This window comes from Somniosus microcephalus, chromosome 4 (assembly GCF_052327205.1).
Source record: "Somniosus microcephalus isolate GS21.2 chromosome 4, FLI_Smic_1.0, whole genome shotgun sequence".
Lineage (NCBI taxonomy): Eukaryota > Metazoa > Chordata > Chondrichthyes > Squaliformes > Somniosidae > Somniosus > Somniosus microcephalus.
This window is the reverse complement of record NC_140990.1, coordinates 288,003,317-288,023,549: the sequence shown is the minus strand read 5'-3', so window position 1 is coordinate 288,023,549 and position 20,233 is coordinate 288,003,317. Positions and strand designations below refer to the sequence as shown.

Here is a 20,233-nt window from a genome sequence, read left to right as displayed (position 1 = left end):
TTGAAGCTTCATTGTTCTAAGGAAAAAATCTTTTAATTTTACTTCAGGATTACATGGATTCAAATAAATATATACAAGAGTTGCTGAAACAGTTGGAAGAATCACAAAGGAATGTTCAGAGGTAAGTACCTTAAGAATGCGATTTAACAACAACTTACGGTTCTGTAGCACTCATTACATACAAAGAGACACTTTACTGAGTGAAAATTGAGCAAAGGGCAAAAAGAGACAAAGGTGAGGAGAGGGCAAAGAGAGAACCAAAGGATGTGCACAAGAACATAGATCTGGAGGCGGTCATGGAGAAAGTGTGGAGTGAGGCCATGGTGGAATTTACATAGAAGATAGGAGCAGGAGTAGGCCATTCGGCCCCTCGAGCCTGCTCCACCATTTAATGAGATCATGGCTGATCATCCAAATTCAGTACCCTGTCCCTGCTTTCTCCCCATATCCCTTGATCCCTTTAGCCTTAAGAAATATATCTAACTCCTTCTTGAATATATTTAATGAATTGGCTTCAACTGCCTACTGTGGTAGAGAATTCCACAGTTTCACCACTCTCTGGGTGAAGAAATTCCTCCTCATCTCTGTCCTAAATGGCTTACCCCTTATCTTTAGACTGTGACCCCTGGTTCTGGACTCCCCAGCCATTGGGAACATCCTTCCTGCATCTAGTCTGTCTAGTCCTGTTAGAATTTTATAAGTTTCAATGAGATCCCCTCTCATTCTTCTAAACTCCATCGAATATAAGCCCAATCGCCCTAACCTCTCCTCATACATCATTCCTGCCATCCCAGGTATCAGTCTGGTGAATCTTCGCTGCACTCCCTCCATGGCAAGAACATCCTTCCTCAGATAAGGCAACCAAAACTGCACACAATACTCAAGGTGTGGTCTTACCAAGGCCCTGTACAACTGCAGCAAGACATCCTTGCTCCTGTACTCGAATCCTCTCGATACAAAGGCCAACATACCATTTGCCTTCTTAACCGCCTGCTGCACCTGCATGCTTACCTTCAGCGACTGGTGCACAAGGACACCCAGGTCTCGTTGCACTTCCCCTTCTCCCAATCTATTGCCGTTCAGATAATAATCTGCCTTCCTGTTTTTGCCAAAAAGTGGATAACCTTGCATTTATCCACATTATACTGCATCTGCCATGCATCTGCCCAATCACCCAACTTGTCCAAATCATACTGGATTTTCTCGGCATCCTCCTCACAGCACACGCACCCACCCAGCTTTGTGTCGTCAGCAAACTTGGAGATATTACATCTAGTTCCCTCGTCTAGATCATTATTGTGAATAGCTGGGGTCCAAGGACCGATCCCTGTGTTACCCCACTAGTCACTGCCTGCCACTCGGAAAAAGACCCGTTTATTCCAACTCTTTGCTTCCTGTCTGCCAACCAGTTCTCTATCCAAGTCAGTACCTTACCCCCAATCCCATGTGCTTTAACTTTACACACTAATCTCTTATGCGGGACCTTATCGAAAGCCTTCTGAAAGTCCAAATACACCACATCCACTGTTTCTCCCTTATCTATTCTACCAGTTACATCCTCAAAAAATTCCAGTAGATTAGTCAAGCACGATTTACCTTTTGTAAATCCATGTTGACTTTGTCAGATCCTGTCACTGTTTTCCAAGTGCTCTGCTATTACATCTTTTATAATGGACTCTAGCATTTTCCCCACTACCGATGTCAGGCTTACCGGTCTATAATTCCCCGTTTTCTCCCTACCACCTTTTTTGAATAGTGGGGTTACATTTACAGGTGAGGATGAGAATCCTGGTCAATTTTCTGGGACACAGGAAGCCAGTGAAGCTTGGTGAGGACAGGGCCTTTTTTTTTTAGTTCAGATGAAAACACGAGCCACAACATGCTGGATGATTTGTAGTTTTTGGATGGTGGAAATAGGGAGGCCAGCAAAGAAAATATTGGAGAAGCCTGGCTGAGAGGTGATTAAAAATATGGATTAGGGTTTCAACAATGGAGAAGGAATAGCAAGGGAGGAAATGGGTGATGTCCTGGAGATAAATGAAAGCACTCTCGATAGCAGACTGCATCAGTGAGGGGAAGCTGAGCTTAAGATTGAACAGTACACCACAGACTTTTCTCCTCACCCAACCCCCACCATACCTAAATGTATCTTGTCTATGAAGTCCTTTATCCCCCTCCCCCCTACCTTTGTGTTCCAGTTCCTGACAACTAAACTTCTCAGTCCCATGAGGAGGAGTCTGTGAAGTAAGTTAGGGATGAATAGCTGAAAGGGGAATAGTCAGAAGGGAAGGGTTGGGAGTTGGAGGGTTTGGAAGAGGCACAGGCAGCAGAGCAGATGCCCTTAATATTGGACATGAAAAGGTCTATTAGTTCTTCACATTTGGTGTCTGAGGTGAGGATGGATGGAAGGTGTTGTGGAGAAGAGGAATTTAGAGTTCTTGATCTCCAGGATGATCTTAGAGTCATCAGAGGACTTAGTCATAGGAAGTGATGGTATACTTTGAGATGATCCAGCCATATTTGACGATTGATGGTGAATTCAATTGTCGGTCAAGTGCTTTCCAGCTTATGGGCAATGAGGTGGTGGGGATAGGATTTAATAGCAACACTGCCTAACATAACTGTTGCTGTGAAATTAATGGCATATTGGTAAATGGAAAGTCGCTTCACTTAATCTTAAAGTCCTCAGTAGATGCAAGTGATCTACTTTTTTGCCTGGGGAATGGGACTAACTGGATTACTCTTTGAAAGAGCCAGCATAGACTCGATGGGCCAAATGGCCTCCTTCTGTGCTGTACTATTCTATGATTCTATGATTTTTCCCTTTTCCTCAGCTTTCTCCCCTTTCTCACAGTTCCCCCCCCCTTGTGTTTTGAAAATGGTGCTTCTTGCAGGGGTAGAGTACTACAAGCAACACCAGGCTTCCTTGCCCAAATGGCCAAATGTGAGTCTAAACAGAGAGTGTAGGTAAGCTATTTAATCATCATGGATATCATGGCTGAAGCCTGCCATATCTGCTACATTACAACAAAATGACTGCACTTCCAAAGTACTTTGTTGGCTGTGAAGCGCTTTGGATGTCCTGAGGTTGTAAAAGACGCTATATAAATACAAGTCTTTCTTTCTTTGTTCCATTGGGAATTTCCTCAGGGGTTCTTCTAATCAGCTGCCGTAACTTTGGCAGAAACCCTGTTTCTGCAGTCTACCCAGAGTTCCATCAAAGATCAGGAGTACCCCCGAAGGAAATTCCCGGCATTTATATTTTAAGTATTGTATACTTTGCATACATGGAATACTTTGAAATAAAAAAGTAAAAATTTGGGTTAAATTAAATTTATTTTGCATGATATTTTTATTTTGGAGCTCTGATTCTTGATTACTCAATTTTTTTGCTGTTGGCTTCTTATAGAATCATAGAAGTTTATAGCACAGAAGGAACCCAACTGCTCACTGCACCTATATCGACTCTGAAAGAACTATCCAATTAGTTCCATTCCCCTGCCCTTACCCCATACACTTTTAAATTTTACTTTTTCAAATATTTATCTACTTTCCTTTTAAAAACTATTCTGCTGCCACCACTGTTTCCAATAAGGTATTCCATTTTCTAACAGCCCTATTCTTAAAAACAATCTCCTATCCCCTCCCTTTATTCATTATGTGGAGATGCCGGAGTTGGACTGGGGTGGACAAATGTAAGAAGTCACACAACACCAGGTTATAGTCCAACAGCTTTATTTGAAATCACAAGCTTTCGGAGCGCTGCTCCTTCTTCAGGTGAAGTGGAGAAATGCATAAAGACACAGCTTATATAGTCAGAGAATCATGTCAGATGTTTACAGGTAACCTTTCCAACTGCCATTTATCACACCTCGGCAGAGAGATAATCACAGCAGTCAAAGGTGTGAATGGTGTCCAAACAGGTCAGTCAGGGAAACATTACATCAAAGAACAATGAGGTGGGGTCACAAGGGGTCAAATATTGCAGATGCTGGGGTCTGTATGAAAAACAAAAAAACAAAAAAACAGACAAAAAACGCAGGGTCATCCAGACTCGAGTCGACATTGGCTTGTTCTCTCTACACAGATGCGGCCGGACCTGCTGTGATTTCCAGCCAAAAAAAATGTTTTTTGTCTGTTTTTTTGTTTTTCATACAGACCCCAGCATCTGCAATATTTGACCCCTTGTGACCCCACCTCATTGTTCTTTGATGTAATGTTTCCCTGACTGACCTGTTTGGACACCATTCACACCTTTGACTGCTGTGATTATCTCTCTGCCGAGGTGTGATAAATGGCAGTTGGAAAGGTTACCTGTAAACATCTGACATGATTCTCTGACTATATAAGCTGTGTCTTTATGCATTTCCCCACTTCACCTGAAGAAGGAGCAGCGCTCCGAAAGCTTGTGATTTCAAATAAAGCTGTTGGACTATAACCTGGTGTTGTGTGACTTCTTACATTTATTCATTAGGTGGTGATTTTAGATCTATGCCCTCTCGTTAACTTGTTGTAAATGTCTATCATAGATTTTGACTAATAAGCTTAACTTGCCTAAGAGTTTGGGCAACTGAGAGACTTTGTGAAATATAGCCCTAAGTATTTGAATGAAATTTAGACAATTTACTGTACTCTAAAGCATGCAGTTTGCAATTAGATTTTTTGTAGCAAGCTATTGGTTAGTGACTAATTACCTGATTTTTAATTTTGTTCTTCAATGGTACTTTACACTTTTTTTTCCAACCACCAATGCTGTTAATAGATCCAACTTTGTGCTGGGTGATTTTATTTTGAATGATGTTCAGACATTTGCAGCCTATGAATCAGTCGTCGCGGAATGAACATGTCAGTGACAATTCATTTCAGACAGAATTATATGATAAGAACAAAATATTGTCACAATATACAAGAAATGAAAGGTGACAGTAACCTTGGTAAGACAGTTATGTATGAAACAGTTCTAATTAATTTTTTCCATGTTGAATAATGAAATGTCACTTTTTCGCATTTTATCGTTTACTTAAGATGAATCAATCTCAAATAGCTTTAGATGTATGTAGTCAAGTGTTTATGTTATTAAAATACCAAACTATTTATGGAAAACATTTTTTTCAAATACAAGAACAAAATGGTTAACACAAAAGTTTAAGCAACGTATCACGCTTTAAATTTGAGATGATAATGTTCTGTAGAATAAAGAAGATGCATGATACAAATTATAACCATGAAGATATAAGAACAAAACCTGTTCTGGATATTTTGTGGCTTTAAAATGCTAGAAACATTTTGTTGTTTACTTTAATTAATGCTTTTTTTGGAACAATATATAGTTGGGGGGGCCTGGCCTTTATAGCTTTGGTTCTTCCATTGCAATAATATATTTTTTAACAGGAATAATTTTATTTTCATTCTGGGAACAAAGATTGTCTTATGTAATTTTCTCTTAGGTTTACTTGTTCACATCCCAGTAACTAAAAGAATAGGGTCTCTTTCAGTGCACCCATGTAAAACTGCTTACAAGCATTTAATAAACACAAAAAGGAGATATATAGCTGAAGGCCTCTAAGGAACATGGGAAAACACTTGAATATACAGGGGTGCTACTAGAGTGTCTACAGCCAGACAGATGTCCTGATAAATCAGCCCACAGTACTTCTCAGACTTTATTATTCTGAGGATTTGTGGTTGGCTGATGGTTGTAACCCATTGGGTCATTGGTCGCTGAACCTGACATTGAACGATAGGGTTGAGTATACTTTGAGCAAGCTAATAAAACCAAGGATACAAATCTTGAACAGTTAGCTTCTCAGACATAATAGAAACCCATTTGGATTTATAACAAGCAGACAGAGCCAGAGAAACCTCAAAGTGGTGTCACAGTGCAGGTAGAAAATGTGTATGTGGTGCCGCATTTAAAGTAAAGAATGTCAAGTTTATTTTTTTTAAGAGAACTTAAATAAAGTTTTATTTTCTTCCTGTGGAGTACCATCTGTTGCTAAAAATTGAAATTTACCACAGCATTCACAAGTAGCCTGGCTGACTATGAGTATATCGTCATTCCAATAGATGACCTGAATGAGTCTAGACTTTATTTGTGAAGTACGTTGCAAATATAGGTAAAGTGTAGGTTATCCAAAGCCCTATGTGACTTTCGCATTGTTAAGATTATTTTTTACGTTTTCCCACAGTGATGTGATAAGAAAAGCCCAAGGGAACATAAAAGCATTCGTAGAATCTGGGCAACAGTGATCGAATTTTTTCAACTGTAACCCCTGGAAACCCACATTTGTTTAGATCTTGATTTTCCCATGCCTTGTTTTAAATAGTCACAATGCTCAGCAAATCTTCAGCTGTGCAGAGTAAAATGAAAATTTTAATGACTGTTGCGAATAAATAATTGTCTGTTGCCTTTTAATATGCTGTGAAGACATTATTTAGTAGTTTATGCTTTTTTAGCAGAGAATGTTGGGGAAATAGCTTTAGGTTGATGAAATAAGTGAAGGCAGATTTCAAATATTAAATGTACCAGGACTTTATTTTTGAGAAAAAAATCACTTAATGTGGTGAAAGGAGCTGATTGCTGATTACCTATTTTAATAAATAACATATGACTTTCAACATCATTCATGTCACCTATACCTAGCCCCAGTAGCACAGTTCCTTCCTAAGCCTGTCTTTAGCAGCTTTACCATTTTTATAAGATCTGCCTGTCAGTGGGCAACTTGTAAAAAATGTGTTTGATGCCAGAAGTTGTGGTCCATCAGAGAGCCTTACAAGAAGGTTTCTATTTGATTTAGGGTAAAGGGCACGTTAACAGAAATATTGCGTATGGCCCCTATTAATTATACTTTAAATTAAAATGTGCTGATGTTATCTTAAAATATAGATTGACAAATAAAAAGATTTTTTTTTACTGTCCCATTAAAAGAATTTAAAAATGTTAACTATATTCTAATTGTTGGGCCAAAACATAATAATACCTCATAAAATAATAATGCCTTTACCAAGAAATTAAGCATAATAATGTTCTAATGTACCACTACTTTATTAATATGGAGTTGAATGGACTGTAGAGGGGATTTGTATGTTCAATTGTATTTTTAGTGGATTTTTTTATGTTCTTGGAATGATTGAGATTTTTTTCTTTAAAACCACATATTTTACAGCATTTGAAAGCATAATCTTCCATAGAGTAGGGGTGCCCAATATTTTGGAGCTGGTAGACAGATCCATGTGCAACCAATAGAGAAAGGGCCGTGTATGATTAAGTTGCTTTGGTGTCTGTCAGAATCACAAGTAAATGTTGACACTTGTATAAAAATAAATCAGGATGCCCATAAGGGATAACAGTTAGGATGCTATCCACTAAAATTGGATAGGGGACCAGAGACACAACGGAACAGTCTGCAGCAGAATGTTAGTGCTGGAGACGGAGGTTGGCAGCCAATACCGGCACTGGGAGGGAGAGGCAAGGCTGGGGAGGCCCAAGGACTCCTTGTGGGGTCTGGGGGAGCACTGCTGCTCCTCCTGGCCCACAAGGTTTCCACAGAAAAGTTGCATTTTTAAACTATCTTGGCCTCTTCTGGCAGGAGTGGGTGACCTTCCCGTGCCTGTTCTCAGATAAGTTAAAATGGTGGGGGACAGGAATGCTGCACAATGCTCCTATCATCTCAACTCCCCGCCCACACCATTCCTGTTGGTGGGAGGTGGGGGATGAGTTCAATCTATCCCACATTTTCTAAGTAAAAAACATTTATTTGGTCAATGGAAAAGTGCTAAAACAATAGTTTCATTACTTTAGGCATGTGGATTATCTGCACCTTAAAATGCACTGACCCTAGTAGAAGATGCAACCCTGTTCTTCTTTCTTTGCTGTACCTGGGTATGATCATCTTCTTTGCTTCCCACTGGGGAAAAAAACTGCATTTGTCTGGATGTGCATGCATGAGACAAAGATTTCTAGTGCAGAGATGCTAGTTGTTGGAGCTGTGAGGTGCTGCCACTGGTGGGCTATCACATACTTCTTTCAGGAAAATGCAGTGAGGTATTTAAGTATGTGAAGGCATCGATTGTTCTTTCAGGTACTTGAGTTTCTCACCGGTTAGGGGAAGGTTGGTAAGCTTAGCTCTTTTATCATTTAATATATACATAGTGTTAACAGAGTGGATTCGAAATCAGCTTCTCTCATCACAGCCCCATAGACAGAGTCTTATGTATTTATAATAAACTTCTGTTTTCTGATGCCAAGATAAGTTTTAGTTGAACACGTCAATTTGACAATTCCATACACTTTTATCTTGTCTAAAAAATGCATTGTTTTTTTGAAATGCTTCCTGAAAATTCATGTCTGTCGGATGGACCTTTTTAATCATTTAGTTACCTCCTCAAAGAATTCCAGTAGATTTGTGGGGCATGACCTATTGCTTGTAAAATTATGCTGACTATCCCCTTATCAGCAATATGCTCTTTAGATTAACACTGATTACATTCCATAATGTGCTCTCAAGCATTTCCTCCCCCACCACCATTGTTAGAATAACTGGTCTGTAATCCCCTAATTCAGATCTCATTTTGTTCTTGAATGTTGGAACTACATTTACTATCCTCCAGTTCTCAGGTGTTGCTCCTGTATTTGTAGAACTTCCAAAGATATTATCCAAAACCTTGCCCTTTTTTGGAAAACACTGCAGCTCCTGTCATTAAAATAATGATGATCGGAAAACCCAGGTTTATTTTTTGGGGAGAATTCTAGATTGTATCCATCTGGTCCAAATACTCTACAGCACCAGATGCCCACCTCTCGTGTTTCCAGGCCAAGTTCAGTACAGACCTGCTGGGAAACACCTCAGGAAAAAACACTGCACGCTACCATTGTTCGATTTCCAGCACTAGCCATTCTCTGGCCATCTGACTGAATTTATCAGTTTTTGTTCTGAATTACGGAGGTATGGATCTAGACTCACTAAGAATTGGCTTGAGACTCCCCAAACTAATTTCATGGAAGAAAAATAACATTTTTATCCCATCAGAACAGGTTGAATTGAATTGAGGCTTTAACTGTTGAAGGCACTCCTGCAGCATTCAATCTTCCTTCACTTATACTCCTAAGGTTTTCCTAGTCATTCTTTAACAACAAAACAAAACATCATAACAAACAACAAAAAATTTATATATAACATATGTATTCTACACATAGAAAAACAGCTCAATGCAGTTCACACCAGTGTAAGGAATAGATGGATGCCAAGCCAAAGTAGATATTAGCTGGGGTGACCAAAAGTTTGGCCAAAAGGTGGGTGTTAAGGAAGCTCTTCAAGGAGGAGAAGGAGGCCTTTAGGGAGCAAATTCCAGATTGTGGGGCCTAGGTGGCTGAAGGCATGGCCAATGATGCGGTGAATGGAAGGTGGATGCAAAAGAGGCTGGAGCCAGAGGAACAGAGTATATTGGTAGGATGGGGCAGTGGGCTGATAACAGGTACAGAGATAGGGAGGGGTGAGGCCATGGAGGCAATGGGGGGATTGAGAGCCAATGTAGGTCAGTGAGAGTGGGTGTGATGGGCAATTGTGACTTGGCATGGGATAGAATATGAGCAGCAGAGTTTTGGATGATCTGAAATTTATGCAGGGTGAAGGATGGGAAACCAGCCGGAAAAGCATTGGAGTAGTTGAATCTGGAGGTGACAAGAACATGGATAAGTTCTTGTGGTACAGAGGCTGAGGTAGGGGTGGAAGTGGGTGATGTTATGGACAGGGTATGATGGCAAAAGCTCAGCTTAGGACAAGTAGGATTTTGATGCTTTGACCAATCTGGTTCAGTGTTTAGTGGTTAAGGAGGGGGTGGAGTCAGTGAAGATAGTATGAAGTTTGTACCAGGGCCTGAAGATGATGGTTTCAGCCTTTCCAATATTTAGCTGAAGGAAATTATGGCTCATCCATGATTGGCCTTGGGACATTTTTCTATGTTAAAGGTACTAAACAAATGCAAGTTGTTGAATGTCAGACGAGCGGTGTCATAGCACAGAGGCAGTAGAAGGGTCAAGAGAGGTGATGAAGAGGTAGAGCTGCCTATCATCAGTGTACATGTGGATGATCTCGCATTTCCTCCTCAGAAGAATGGAATAATCCAATTTTAGGTGGATCTGCTATAATATATTTAACCTTTTGATTGTGATGCAGTTTTGAAGGTACAAAATTCTTGGTTTTATTTGATAACACTCCTGTGAAGCTGCTTACAATGTTTCACTATATTAAAGGCTCTATATAAGTGCAATATGTTGTTGTACTTGACTGTAGTCAAGCCCAAGATCTTCACTGAACTGCAATGTGAACAAATACTTGTTCTTTCACTAGGTCCTTCTAGGACTTTGGTCTGTGTAAGTTTGTTATGCTCTTGTGTGCACATACAATGAAAGAATGGCTTAATGGGGTGAATAGGCTTTTGTCCATGAATAGGTTCATAATAGGATGTTGCCATTAGATGCCAAGGAGTTAAGTGTAAAACATCTGCCTAGCTGTTACAGAAAGAGTATGTAAGACTATCTTGTATGACATAGGCTACAGATAATACCAACGAATAAAACTTAAGGGTGATGTTGGACTACGTGTAGTGAAGCGTTCAAGCTGTGTGTAAAAGAGTGAAGAATACGTAGAGGCTGAATTATGCCAGTTTGTATGGAGGAAGCAAGTTGGTCAGGAAGCCATTCTACTGGCTCCCTGTTACCTGACACCACTTCCAGGATTTTCTTCTGGCAGCAACGTCAAACATATATGGGTGGACATATTATAATGAGATGTAAATGACCAGAATGCATCATGTGATGTATTTTCTATCAATCGCTTCTAAGTAATGTTGGCGGAAGGCCTGCTGATGCAGTGTTGTTATGAGGGTTTTCAATTTTAAAGAGGCCGTTCAGCGATCAATTGCACTAAACAAAGCTGGAATTTTCAACATTGGAACTTGTAGGAAAAAGCTTTTTCTATTCTTCAGCCAACACCATCAGCCATGCTTTCCTCCCCCCTGCCTTCCTCCCCCCTGCCAGCTACCAATGATGGTATAAATGGCCCTGGCACCTGACCAAATTATTTTAATTATTATCCTAACTCCAGGAAATCAGCCAGAGTCAGGAGTACAGGCATGGAAAAGATGGAAATCTTGTTCCTCTGAAGATCATTGCGGTAAAGAAAAAAATCCACTCAGAATGTTTTAAACTGCACACTGTTAGAGCATGTGCCTTTCCGCATAAAATAGTTTTGATTTATATTTTTTAGATGGGTGAGGGTTAACTCCCATAAAATGTCTTCAGCTTCAGCATAAACAGAAGAGCTTGAGGCAGGCAAGAGACAGTTTAGCTTTTTTGGGCAGCCGTACCAAACTTTTATTCCCTCTTGTTGAGAAAACTGCCATGTAGCATAAACAGAGCAATTCATCAACAGGGGGAAAAGCACTAATTACTCAGAGTTGCTTTCCAATGCGGGTTTTTAAACATAAGATTTTCAGAGAAATTTTACGTTTTATTAACTTATTTTGTAAAAGTTTACATTGGCTAACTTTAATTAGTTTCATTTAGCTTTCAACCCAAATCCTCCTGTGAAATAATTGTTCTGTAAACTGGTCTATGATAAAAAGAAGTTCTGTCACAATTCAAATCTCTGGTTTTGTTGAGGGCACATTGATGGAGCTTTCTCTGTGGGGGCAGGGATTGGGGCAGAATTCAGAGCCAGAGCCATATCCATTGGGTTACCATCCTGTTTGCGTTACATCAGAAATGCTATGGGCAGAAGGAAAAGGTGGTCATCCTATAAATGGTCCAGACGTGAAATTTATGGATCTAGGATGGGGTGATGTCACCTGTCCTGAACGCTGTCATATCTACCCTCCAACCCACCCTTCTAAGAAGCACCTGTATAAAACAGTTGTTCTTGTGAGGAGCAGCTGATAAAGGTGGAACTGGTGTTTTAAAGGGAAACTGCTAAAGCCTTATTGAAGGAAACAGTTTTTCTTAGCAATAACTTTGCTTTGGCTGCTTGTATTTTCTTTTCCCTGTTCAACTCATTTTTTCAGCATCAAGTCCTCATGGAGAGAGTTGTCCCACTGGGGAATTGTCTATAAAATATCTGAAGGCTGCGATGAGGAATTTCTAATGCGGACTTGTACGTGATTTACCTCTTGGAAGAGGAAGAGGAGGAGGAGGAGGAGGAGGCTGTTCAGAGACCTATCTAATCAGGCAGCACCAAAGAAGATCCAGAACGTCCTGATGGGGGTATATATCAAATATTTCTCTAGAGTCGTGTTTCGGGAGGCTGTGAGTCTGCTTAGAAGCCTTTGGCCTTTGCTTGTTGCTGCAGATGGAACTCCATACCAGCTCAAGAGCAAGGACTGCTGACACATAAGTCAGTTTGCTGTGCATACTTGCATTAGGCATGTTTGCTAGGATTGCACAATTTAGCGAACATGACTGATCCCAGGCAAAGGAATGAATTGGCTATAAACTTCTATAGCATTGCACAATTTTCCAGGGTTCTTGCGGTGACTATCGACATTCATGTGGCTATCGGTACCACGTTTGTTAACCCCCAACATTATGTCTACACAAAGGGAATGCATTCCCTGAACTTACAATGACTACACGATTACAGGCACCAATTCCTGCACGTGAATGCACAGTATGCTGGGAGCTGCCATGATGCTTATATTCTCCAACAGGTTAGCATCCCTGTTGTTCTTTCAAAATCAAGGTGCAGTGTCAGGATGGGTCCTTGGAGACAAAAGCTACCTCCCAAGGCTCATCAAATCACTGTGTCAGACCACTATTACCTTGAGGATTGGTACAACAATGAATCAGAATTCGAATAGAACAATATAGGATTCTATAAAAGAATTTTTCAGATGCCTGGATAGTTCAGGGAGTGTCCTACTTTACATTCCTAGCTCTGTCTCATGTGCTGTGTTTGCCTACTGTGTACTCATTTCGACTAGAGGTGGATATTGCAGAAGAGAAAGGAGAGACAGATGCTTAAGGTAATTTTTTAATGCATATACATTTTAATTACAAAGCAAGTAGAAACCACTTAACACTTGACTGCTTGCTTTGTACAGAAATCATTCCAATTAAGGTAAAGTGCAGGGTAATGACCGAGGAACTCGGGAAACTATTGCATTCATTTGATAAACTTGGTTGAACTCTTGTCCTGTAGCCCAGTGGTTTTCACCTTCAAAGTGCATGAGAAATATATTGCAGGCAGTGTGCTCCCAGCTCATTGGCTGTTGCGTATTTTTTACCACAGTTCACGTGAAGGTGGTTTTGTGGAGCTCTGTGGGTCGTTACGAATCCCCACGTATGAGAGTTACATACAGTTGCTAGTTCAGATTTAATTATCAGTAGAGTTAGTAAAGTGCCACATCTTTTATTATTTTTCTAACGAGGAGGAGCTGTGAGTTAAAAGCTCTGTAAAAATAGTGCAACCTGCTGTATTGTCTCACACTACTGTTAAAGTGTTATTTTTAATAAACTTGCTCTGTAGTTTATAGCCTATACATAAAGTTTTATTTTTCTGCTATGCAAAGTCCACAAGGGCTCATGTCACATCCCACAAGCTAAATACAGTAGCCAGGACTAATTAATCCTGGGCAGTGCTACAATACAGATGCTGCCAGCATTGTGCAGTGGACACCGATTCGCTGAATTCCTTCAAGCAGGAGCTGGACCTGTTTTTGGCTGGGCGAAGATCACTTCATACAAAAGGTATGTACAGCATAAAATTATCAGGACCGGAGTGATCTCCTAGACAAGTTTTGATCGCTTAAGGGGGTCGAAGAGGAATTTCACAGATTTTAACCCCCAAATTGGTCTGGGTTTTTTATCTTGTTTTTCACCTCTCCTAGGAGATCACATGGTTTGGTGTGGGATGGGGAATGTATACATCGTGATGCTCAAGTTATCATCATTCTGTGGGTCAGACTGGATAGACCAGAGGGTCTTTTCCTGTCCATTACTGTTCGTATGCTGTGCATGTAAGGTCAGACTTCGGCTTGTAGGGAGTAAGGGCCTACTTACAAATGTGGCTCTTAATGCCGAGAAAAACATCTGAGTGAAACATAAAACTGTGAACTGCTAATTTAAGTACTAGCTCCTGTGTCATTTCTCTTGTGCTGAATATCCACGGCCACTCAGACAAGTCAACTCACTCTCTTTGAACCGCAGCTTTATGCAAAATCATACACATTTCCAGTGGCGTCCAGGATCAGGATTTGACTGATATTATTCCTCCTTGGATTGCTGAGGATAGCTGTGCACCCTGCAGGCCTTGGATGATGTGAGCTAATTTGACACAGGCCAAGGATTGAATGTGGGATCTTCCTGGCAAAGATGGCACAGTGCCACAAAACAGTGTGCTTGCCTACAAGACAATCAGGGCCTTAAGTTGTCACAGTTTTACAAGCCACCCATCAGGTGTTTCTACCATCTGAGCAGTGAAGGGCTTGGTTTTAGGATGTGGCTAGAAACCAACATTTTGTATCCAAGTTGCCCTATTCTTGTCCCTCCCTCTCCTGGATGCGGAATTACCAATTCTAAGCGGGCTGTTCCCAGTTTAACAATGACCATTTGATATAGAACTAAGCTACTTTTATAAGGGAGCTAATAAATGTATACAAGCGTACAAGATTATGACTAGTTTGGATAGGCTAGACGGGGAAAGGCTGTTCCCACTAGTTGATGGTACAAGGACTAGGAGACACAGATTTAAGGTTTTGGGCAAGAGATACAGGGGGGATGTGAGGGGAAACCTTTTTACACAGCAAGTGGGGATGACCTGGAATTCACTGCCGATGGAAGTGGTGGAAGCGGAGACACTCAATGTTTTCAAGGGGAGACTGAATAGGCACTTGAGGGAAATAAACTTGCTGGGTTCCGGGGATAGAGCGGGAGTTCTTTGAGGAAGTAACATATAGGGTGGATAAAGGGGAACCAGTGGACGTAGTGTATTTAGACTTCCAAAAGGCATTTGACAAGGTGCCACACAAAAGATTATTGCTTAAGATAAAAAATCACGGGATTGGGGGTAATATTCTGGCATGGATAGAGGATTGGCTATCTAACAGAAGGCAGAGAGTTGGGATAAGTGGTTCATTCTCAGACTGGCAATCAGTAACTAGTGGTGTTCCGCAGGGGTCAGTGCTGGGTCCCCAACTCTTTACAATCTATATTAACGATTTGGAGGAGGGGACCGAGTGTAACATATCAAAGTTTTCAGATGATACTAAAATGGGAGGGAAAGTAGTGAGTGAGGAGGACATAAAAAACCTGCAAGGGGACATAGACAGGCTAAGTAAATGGGCAGAGATTTGGCAGATGGAATACAATACTGGAAAGTGTGAGGTTATGCACTTTGGCAGGAAAAATCATAGAGCAAGTTATTATCTTAATGGCAAGAAACTGGAAAGTACTGAAGTACAAAGGGATCTGGGGGTCCTGGTGCATGAAACTCAAAAGGTTAGTATGCAGGTGCAGCAAGTGATTAAGAAGGCCAATGGAATGTTGGCTTTCATTGCTAGGGGGATAGAATATAAAAATAGGGAGGTATTGCTTCAGTTGTACAAGGTATTGGTGAGACCGCACCTGGAATACTGCATACAGTTTTGGTGTCCATACTTAAGAAAAGACAGACTTGCTCGCGAGTCAGTACAAAGAAGGTTCACTCGGTTAATCCCGGGGATGAGGGGATGGACATATGAGGAGAGGTTGAGTAGATTGGGACTCTACTCATTGGAGTTCAGAAGAATGAGAGGCGATCTTATTGAAACATATAAGATTGTGAAGGGGTTGGATCGGGTGGATGCGGGGAGGATGTTCCCGATGATGGGTGAAACTAGAACTAGGGGGCATAGTCTTAGAATAAGGGGCTGCTCTTTCAAAACTGAGATGAGGAGGAACTACTTCACTCGGAGGGTGGTAGGTCCATGGAATATGCTGCCCCAAAAAGCTGTAGAAGCTACATCATTACATAAATTTAAAACAGAAATAGACAGTTTCCTAGGAGTAAAGGGAATTAAGGTTTACGGGGAGCGGGCAGGAATTTGGACATGAGTCTAGGTTCGGATCGGTCATGGCCCTGTGGGTAGCGGAGCGGGCCCAGGGGCCGTGTAGCCTGATCCTGCTCCTATTTCGTGTGTCTAATTCTGTTAGAGTCAGGAGATGGTTCTGTGATAGTAGATTGGCAGTTAGGATCAGATCAGCCATGATCTTATTGAATGGCGGAGCAGGCTCGAGGGGCCGATTGGCCTACTCCTGCTCCTATTTCTTATGTTCTTATGAATGGGACTGACTGGATTGCTCTACAGAGAGCCGCACAGACTCGATGGGGCGAATGGCCTCCTTCTGTGCTATTATGACTGTATGGCCTAAAAATTTGATTGCTTTGCACACTAGTGCCTGGGTGTGGTGCCGCCAACGCCTCCCGCAAAATCCAGCGGGAGGTTAGTAGCAGCAGTAACCGTTAGCTCCCCATGGTGCTGTGCCGCCGGCGATGATGTCATTGCTGTGCGCAGCGTCTCGGCCGCAATCTTCGGTAGCACCCCCTGACTTACCGCTGGACGCTATGTCCGACGGGGTCAGGGGGGCCTACCTGCGGCCGGGGCGGCGCAAATTAAAGGGGAGGTGCCGGGTGGCAATTTTTGTTGCTGGCCACCTGCCAGCACCTGCCCCCTGTGCCGTCCCCGGCCTCCTCTGCAGCCCCCCGCGGAGTGCCGGCTGCACTCCGTGAGCCCAGCACTTCTCGAGTGCCAGGCTCTTTTGCTGGCACTCCGATCCCTGGTGGCCAAGCTGGACTCTGGGTCGCGCTGTGCTGGGCCCCTCCCCTTTAATAAGGGGAGGAAGGCCTGCAGTATCGTGGTGCGACGTGCTGCAGAGTATGGCACTGCGGCACATAGTGCCGCGATATTCACTTGTAGCGTCCCAAGAGGGAGGCGGGGTGCTTCCAGTAGCACCCTGCCTCCCTCTTGGGGTGCTATCGGTGAAAGTAGCGCCCCGGCGAAGTTAGCACCCCAAAGGGCGTGCGACTCAATTTTTCCCCCATGACTCTATGATAAAGTTTAACCTAAAACTGGCAGATTATTTGAGCTCAAGATTCAATGAACCATGGGAACTGTAGCATGGTGGTTATGTTATCGGACTAGTAATCTGGGCTAATGATCTGGAGTTCAAATCCCACTATGGCAGCTGAGGAATTTAAATTCAGTTAATTAAATAAATCTGGAATAAAAAGCTAGTATCAGTAATGGTGAACATGAAACTATCGGATTGTCATAAAAACCCATCTGGTTCACTAATGTCCTTTAGGGAAGGAAATCTGCCATCCTTACCTGGTCTGGCCTATATGTGACTCCAGACCCACAGCAATGTGGTTGACTCTTAACTGCCCTCTGAAATGGCCTAGCAAGCTACTCAGTTGTAAAAAACCACTACGAAAAACAGTAAGAATAAAACCAGATGGACCACCTGGCATCGACCTCAGCGCCGGCGACGGACACGACAATGGCACACGCAGCCCGGTCGACCCTGCAAAGACCTCCTCACCAACATCTGGGGATTTGTGCCAAAATTGGGAGAGCTGTCCCACAGACTAGTCAAGCAATAGCCTGACATAGTCATACTCACAGAATCATACCTTTCAGCCAACATCCCAAACTCCTCCATCACCATTCCTGGGTATGTCCTGTTCCACCGACAGAACAGACTCACCAGGGGTGGCGGCACAGTGGTATACAGTCGGGAAGGAGTGACCCTGGGAGTCCTCAACATTGACTCCGGACCCCATGAAGTCTTATGGCTGCAGGTCAAGCATGGGCAAAGAAACCTCCTGCTGATTACCACCTACTGCCCTCCCTCAGCTGATGATTCAGTACATGTTGAACACCACTTGGAAGAAGCACTGAGAGTAGATGGGCACAGAATGTACTCTGGGTGGGGGACTTCAATGTCCATTGTAGTGTATGTACCCGTCTACCTTTAAGAGAACTATTGTATGTAACCGTCCACCTTTAAGAGAACTACTTTAGGTGTTGCACTACTTTGTTGGCTTCTGTATATACTGTAATACCGACGGTGACCACATCGGTATATAAGTGCTGTGTCAGGAAGTATTGGGCAGATTCGCCCTGACCTTCGAATAGTAAAGTCCTGTTTTAAGTTACTCTTGGAGTCTGTGTATTAATTAACTAAACAACCCACAGACTTTACAGTGGCGACGAGTCCGATCGTACCCTGCGGCAACAATAATTCCGAAGCAGTTAACGAGCGTCGAGAAGAGGCAACCGCCCTCGTCATTCTGCTGGGAGAAAACTCGAGTCTGCAGAGCTGGAAAGGAGGAAGAATTCAGAGACAAAGACTTCCATCAGCAACAGGCACTGACTGTCCCTTCTGCCACGGTGAGGAGTGAGCCGATCAGCACGAGAAGCAAGGCGGCCACGGTGACTGTGAGTAAGGGAAAAGTAAAAAGAATAACCGGAGGATAAGGGCGGTGCACTCGACCACGGTCGAGGGGGAAAGGAGCCGGACAGAAGTCGGGCCCAGAGGCGCTGAGACTGGGGCAGCGTGGAGCAAGGAAGCTGCGGTACAGACAGGCTGGGGACGCAACGGCGTCGTGAGGCAGCTAGACCGCGACCGGCGAAAAAGGCCGGGCAGCGACCGAAGCCACGAAGCGCTGCGACCGGGAGCGTAGGCGCGGGAAGATATAAAAACTCAGCCGCAGCCGGGGAGGGAAGCACCGGACTGCGAGAGGGCTGGGAGGCGCGATTGGGAGCCGAGTGAGCGGGAGAGGCAGAGCCGACCAAGGGAGACTGAGCGAGAGCCAGTCCAGCGGCTGAAACTATTCGCCGTCAACGGGGTGTACCCAGCGCCGGTAGAGCCGAGCAAGCGGGAGAGAGACAGAGCCCGAGCAAGGGGAACTGAGCGAGAGCCAGCCCAGCGGCTGAAACTGTTCGCCGTCAACGGGGTGTACCCAGCGCCGGTTGCCCTGCTGAGAAAAGGGAAAGCACTGAAGCCGACGCGCAGGCTGTGAACCTGAAAGCCAGCGGCCGTCGCCCGTGGGGAAAGTGTACCCCTCCCGCCAGGGGAAGAAACGCGGGAAGCCACCATTAGGCGGAGAAGAAGACAGAAGCGGGGAACCGCCATTGAAGTGGGCGGGGAGAGAAGATAAGCGCGGGAAACCGCCATTTTCGCGGGAACCGCCATCTTGGAAAAAAAAAAAAAAAAGGGGACCTCATAGAAGTGTATAAAATTCTGACAGGTCTAGACAGACTGGATGCAGAAGGAATGTTTCCCTTGGCGGGTGAGAACAGAACTAGAGGACATAATTTAAGGATAAGGGCTAAACCATTTAGGACAGAGATGAGGGGGAATTTCTTCACTCAGTGGTGAACCTGTGGAACTCATTGCCACAGAGGGCAGTGTACGCCAACTCATTAAATATATTTAAGAGGGAATTAGATATATTTCTACGGGCAAAAGGGGTTAAGGGTTACGGAGAGAAGGCGGGGACGGGATACTGAATTAAAGGATCAGCCATGATCTCATTAAATGGCGGAGCAGGCACGAAGGGCCGAATGGCCTACTCCTGCTCCTATCTTCTATGTATCTATGTATCTATGTGGTGTTATCAGGAAGAGAGGAAGATGCCTAAGCGTGGTAACATCAATGATTTTAATTCCGAGGTAGAAGACTGGGCCACGTATGTGGAACGCATTGAGATCTATTGTGAGGCCAATAAAATAGAAGAAGATGACAAAGCTATAACCTTGCTAAACTCGATGGGCGCGAAGACATACGAGCTCTTGAAGCATCTACTAGCACCAGCTAAACCGGCGGATCAGACTTTCGATGATATTGTGACTGTTCTGAAGGATCACTTGAACCCCACACCGTTGATGTTGGCGGAACGATTCAAATTCTATGCGAGAACGCAAAGGAAAGACGAAAGCAACGCAGAATACTTGGTCGAACTGCGTAGACTAGCGAAACACTGCCAGTTTGGAGGGAATCTGACAGAGGCGTTGCGAGACAAATTAGTGTGCGGAATGTCGAAGGAAGAAACACAAAAACGATTGCTCGAAGAGAACGATCTTAGACTTGAGAAGGCTGTCCTTATTGCTGCATCGAACGAAGCCGCAGCGAAAGGAACGGCGGAAATGCAGCTAAAGGCAGCGGCACTCAGGGTGCAGCAAATTACTTCGGGTACAA

The 20,233-nt window shown here is 43.3% G+C and overlaps 1 protein-coding gene across 2 annotated transcripts in view; it reads left to right on the top strand.

Moving 5' to 3' along the window:
* LOC147120530 (nck-associated protein 5-like) overlaps positions 1–20,233 on the top strand; it is a 974,633-nt gene that overhangs the window by 259,145 nt on the left and 695,255 nt on the right. For both annotated transcript variants that reach the window (XM_085986588.1, XM_085986591.1), the window contains exon 3: positions 48–121. In XM_085986588.1, the coding sequence (XP_085842714.1) occupies positions 54–121 (68 nt within the window). In that variant the 5' untranslated portion in view covers positions 48–53. The remainder of the gene's footprint in view (positions 1–47; positions 122–20,233) is intronic.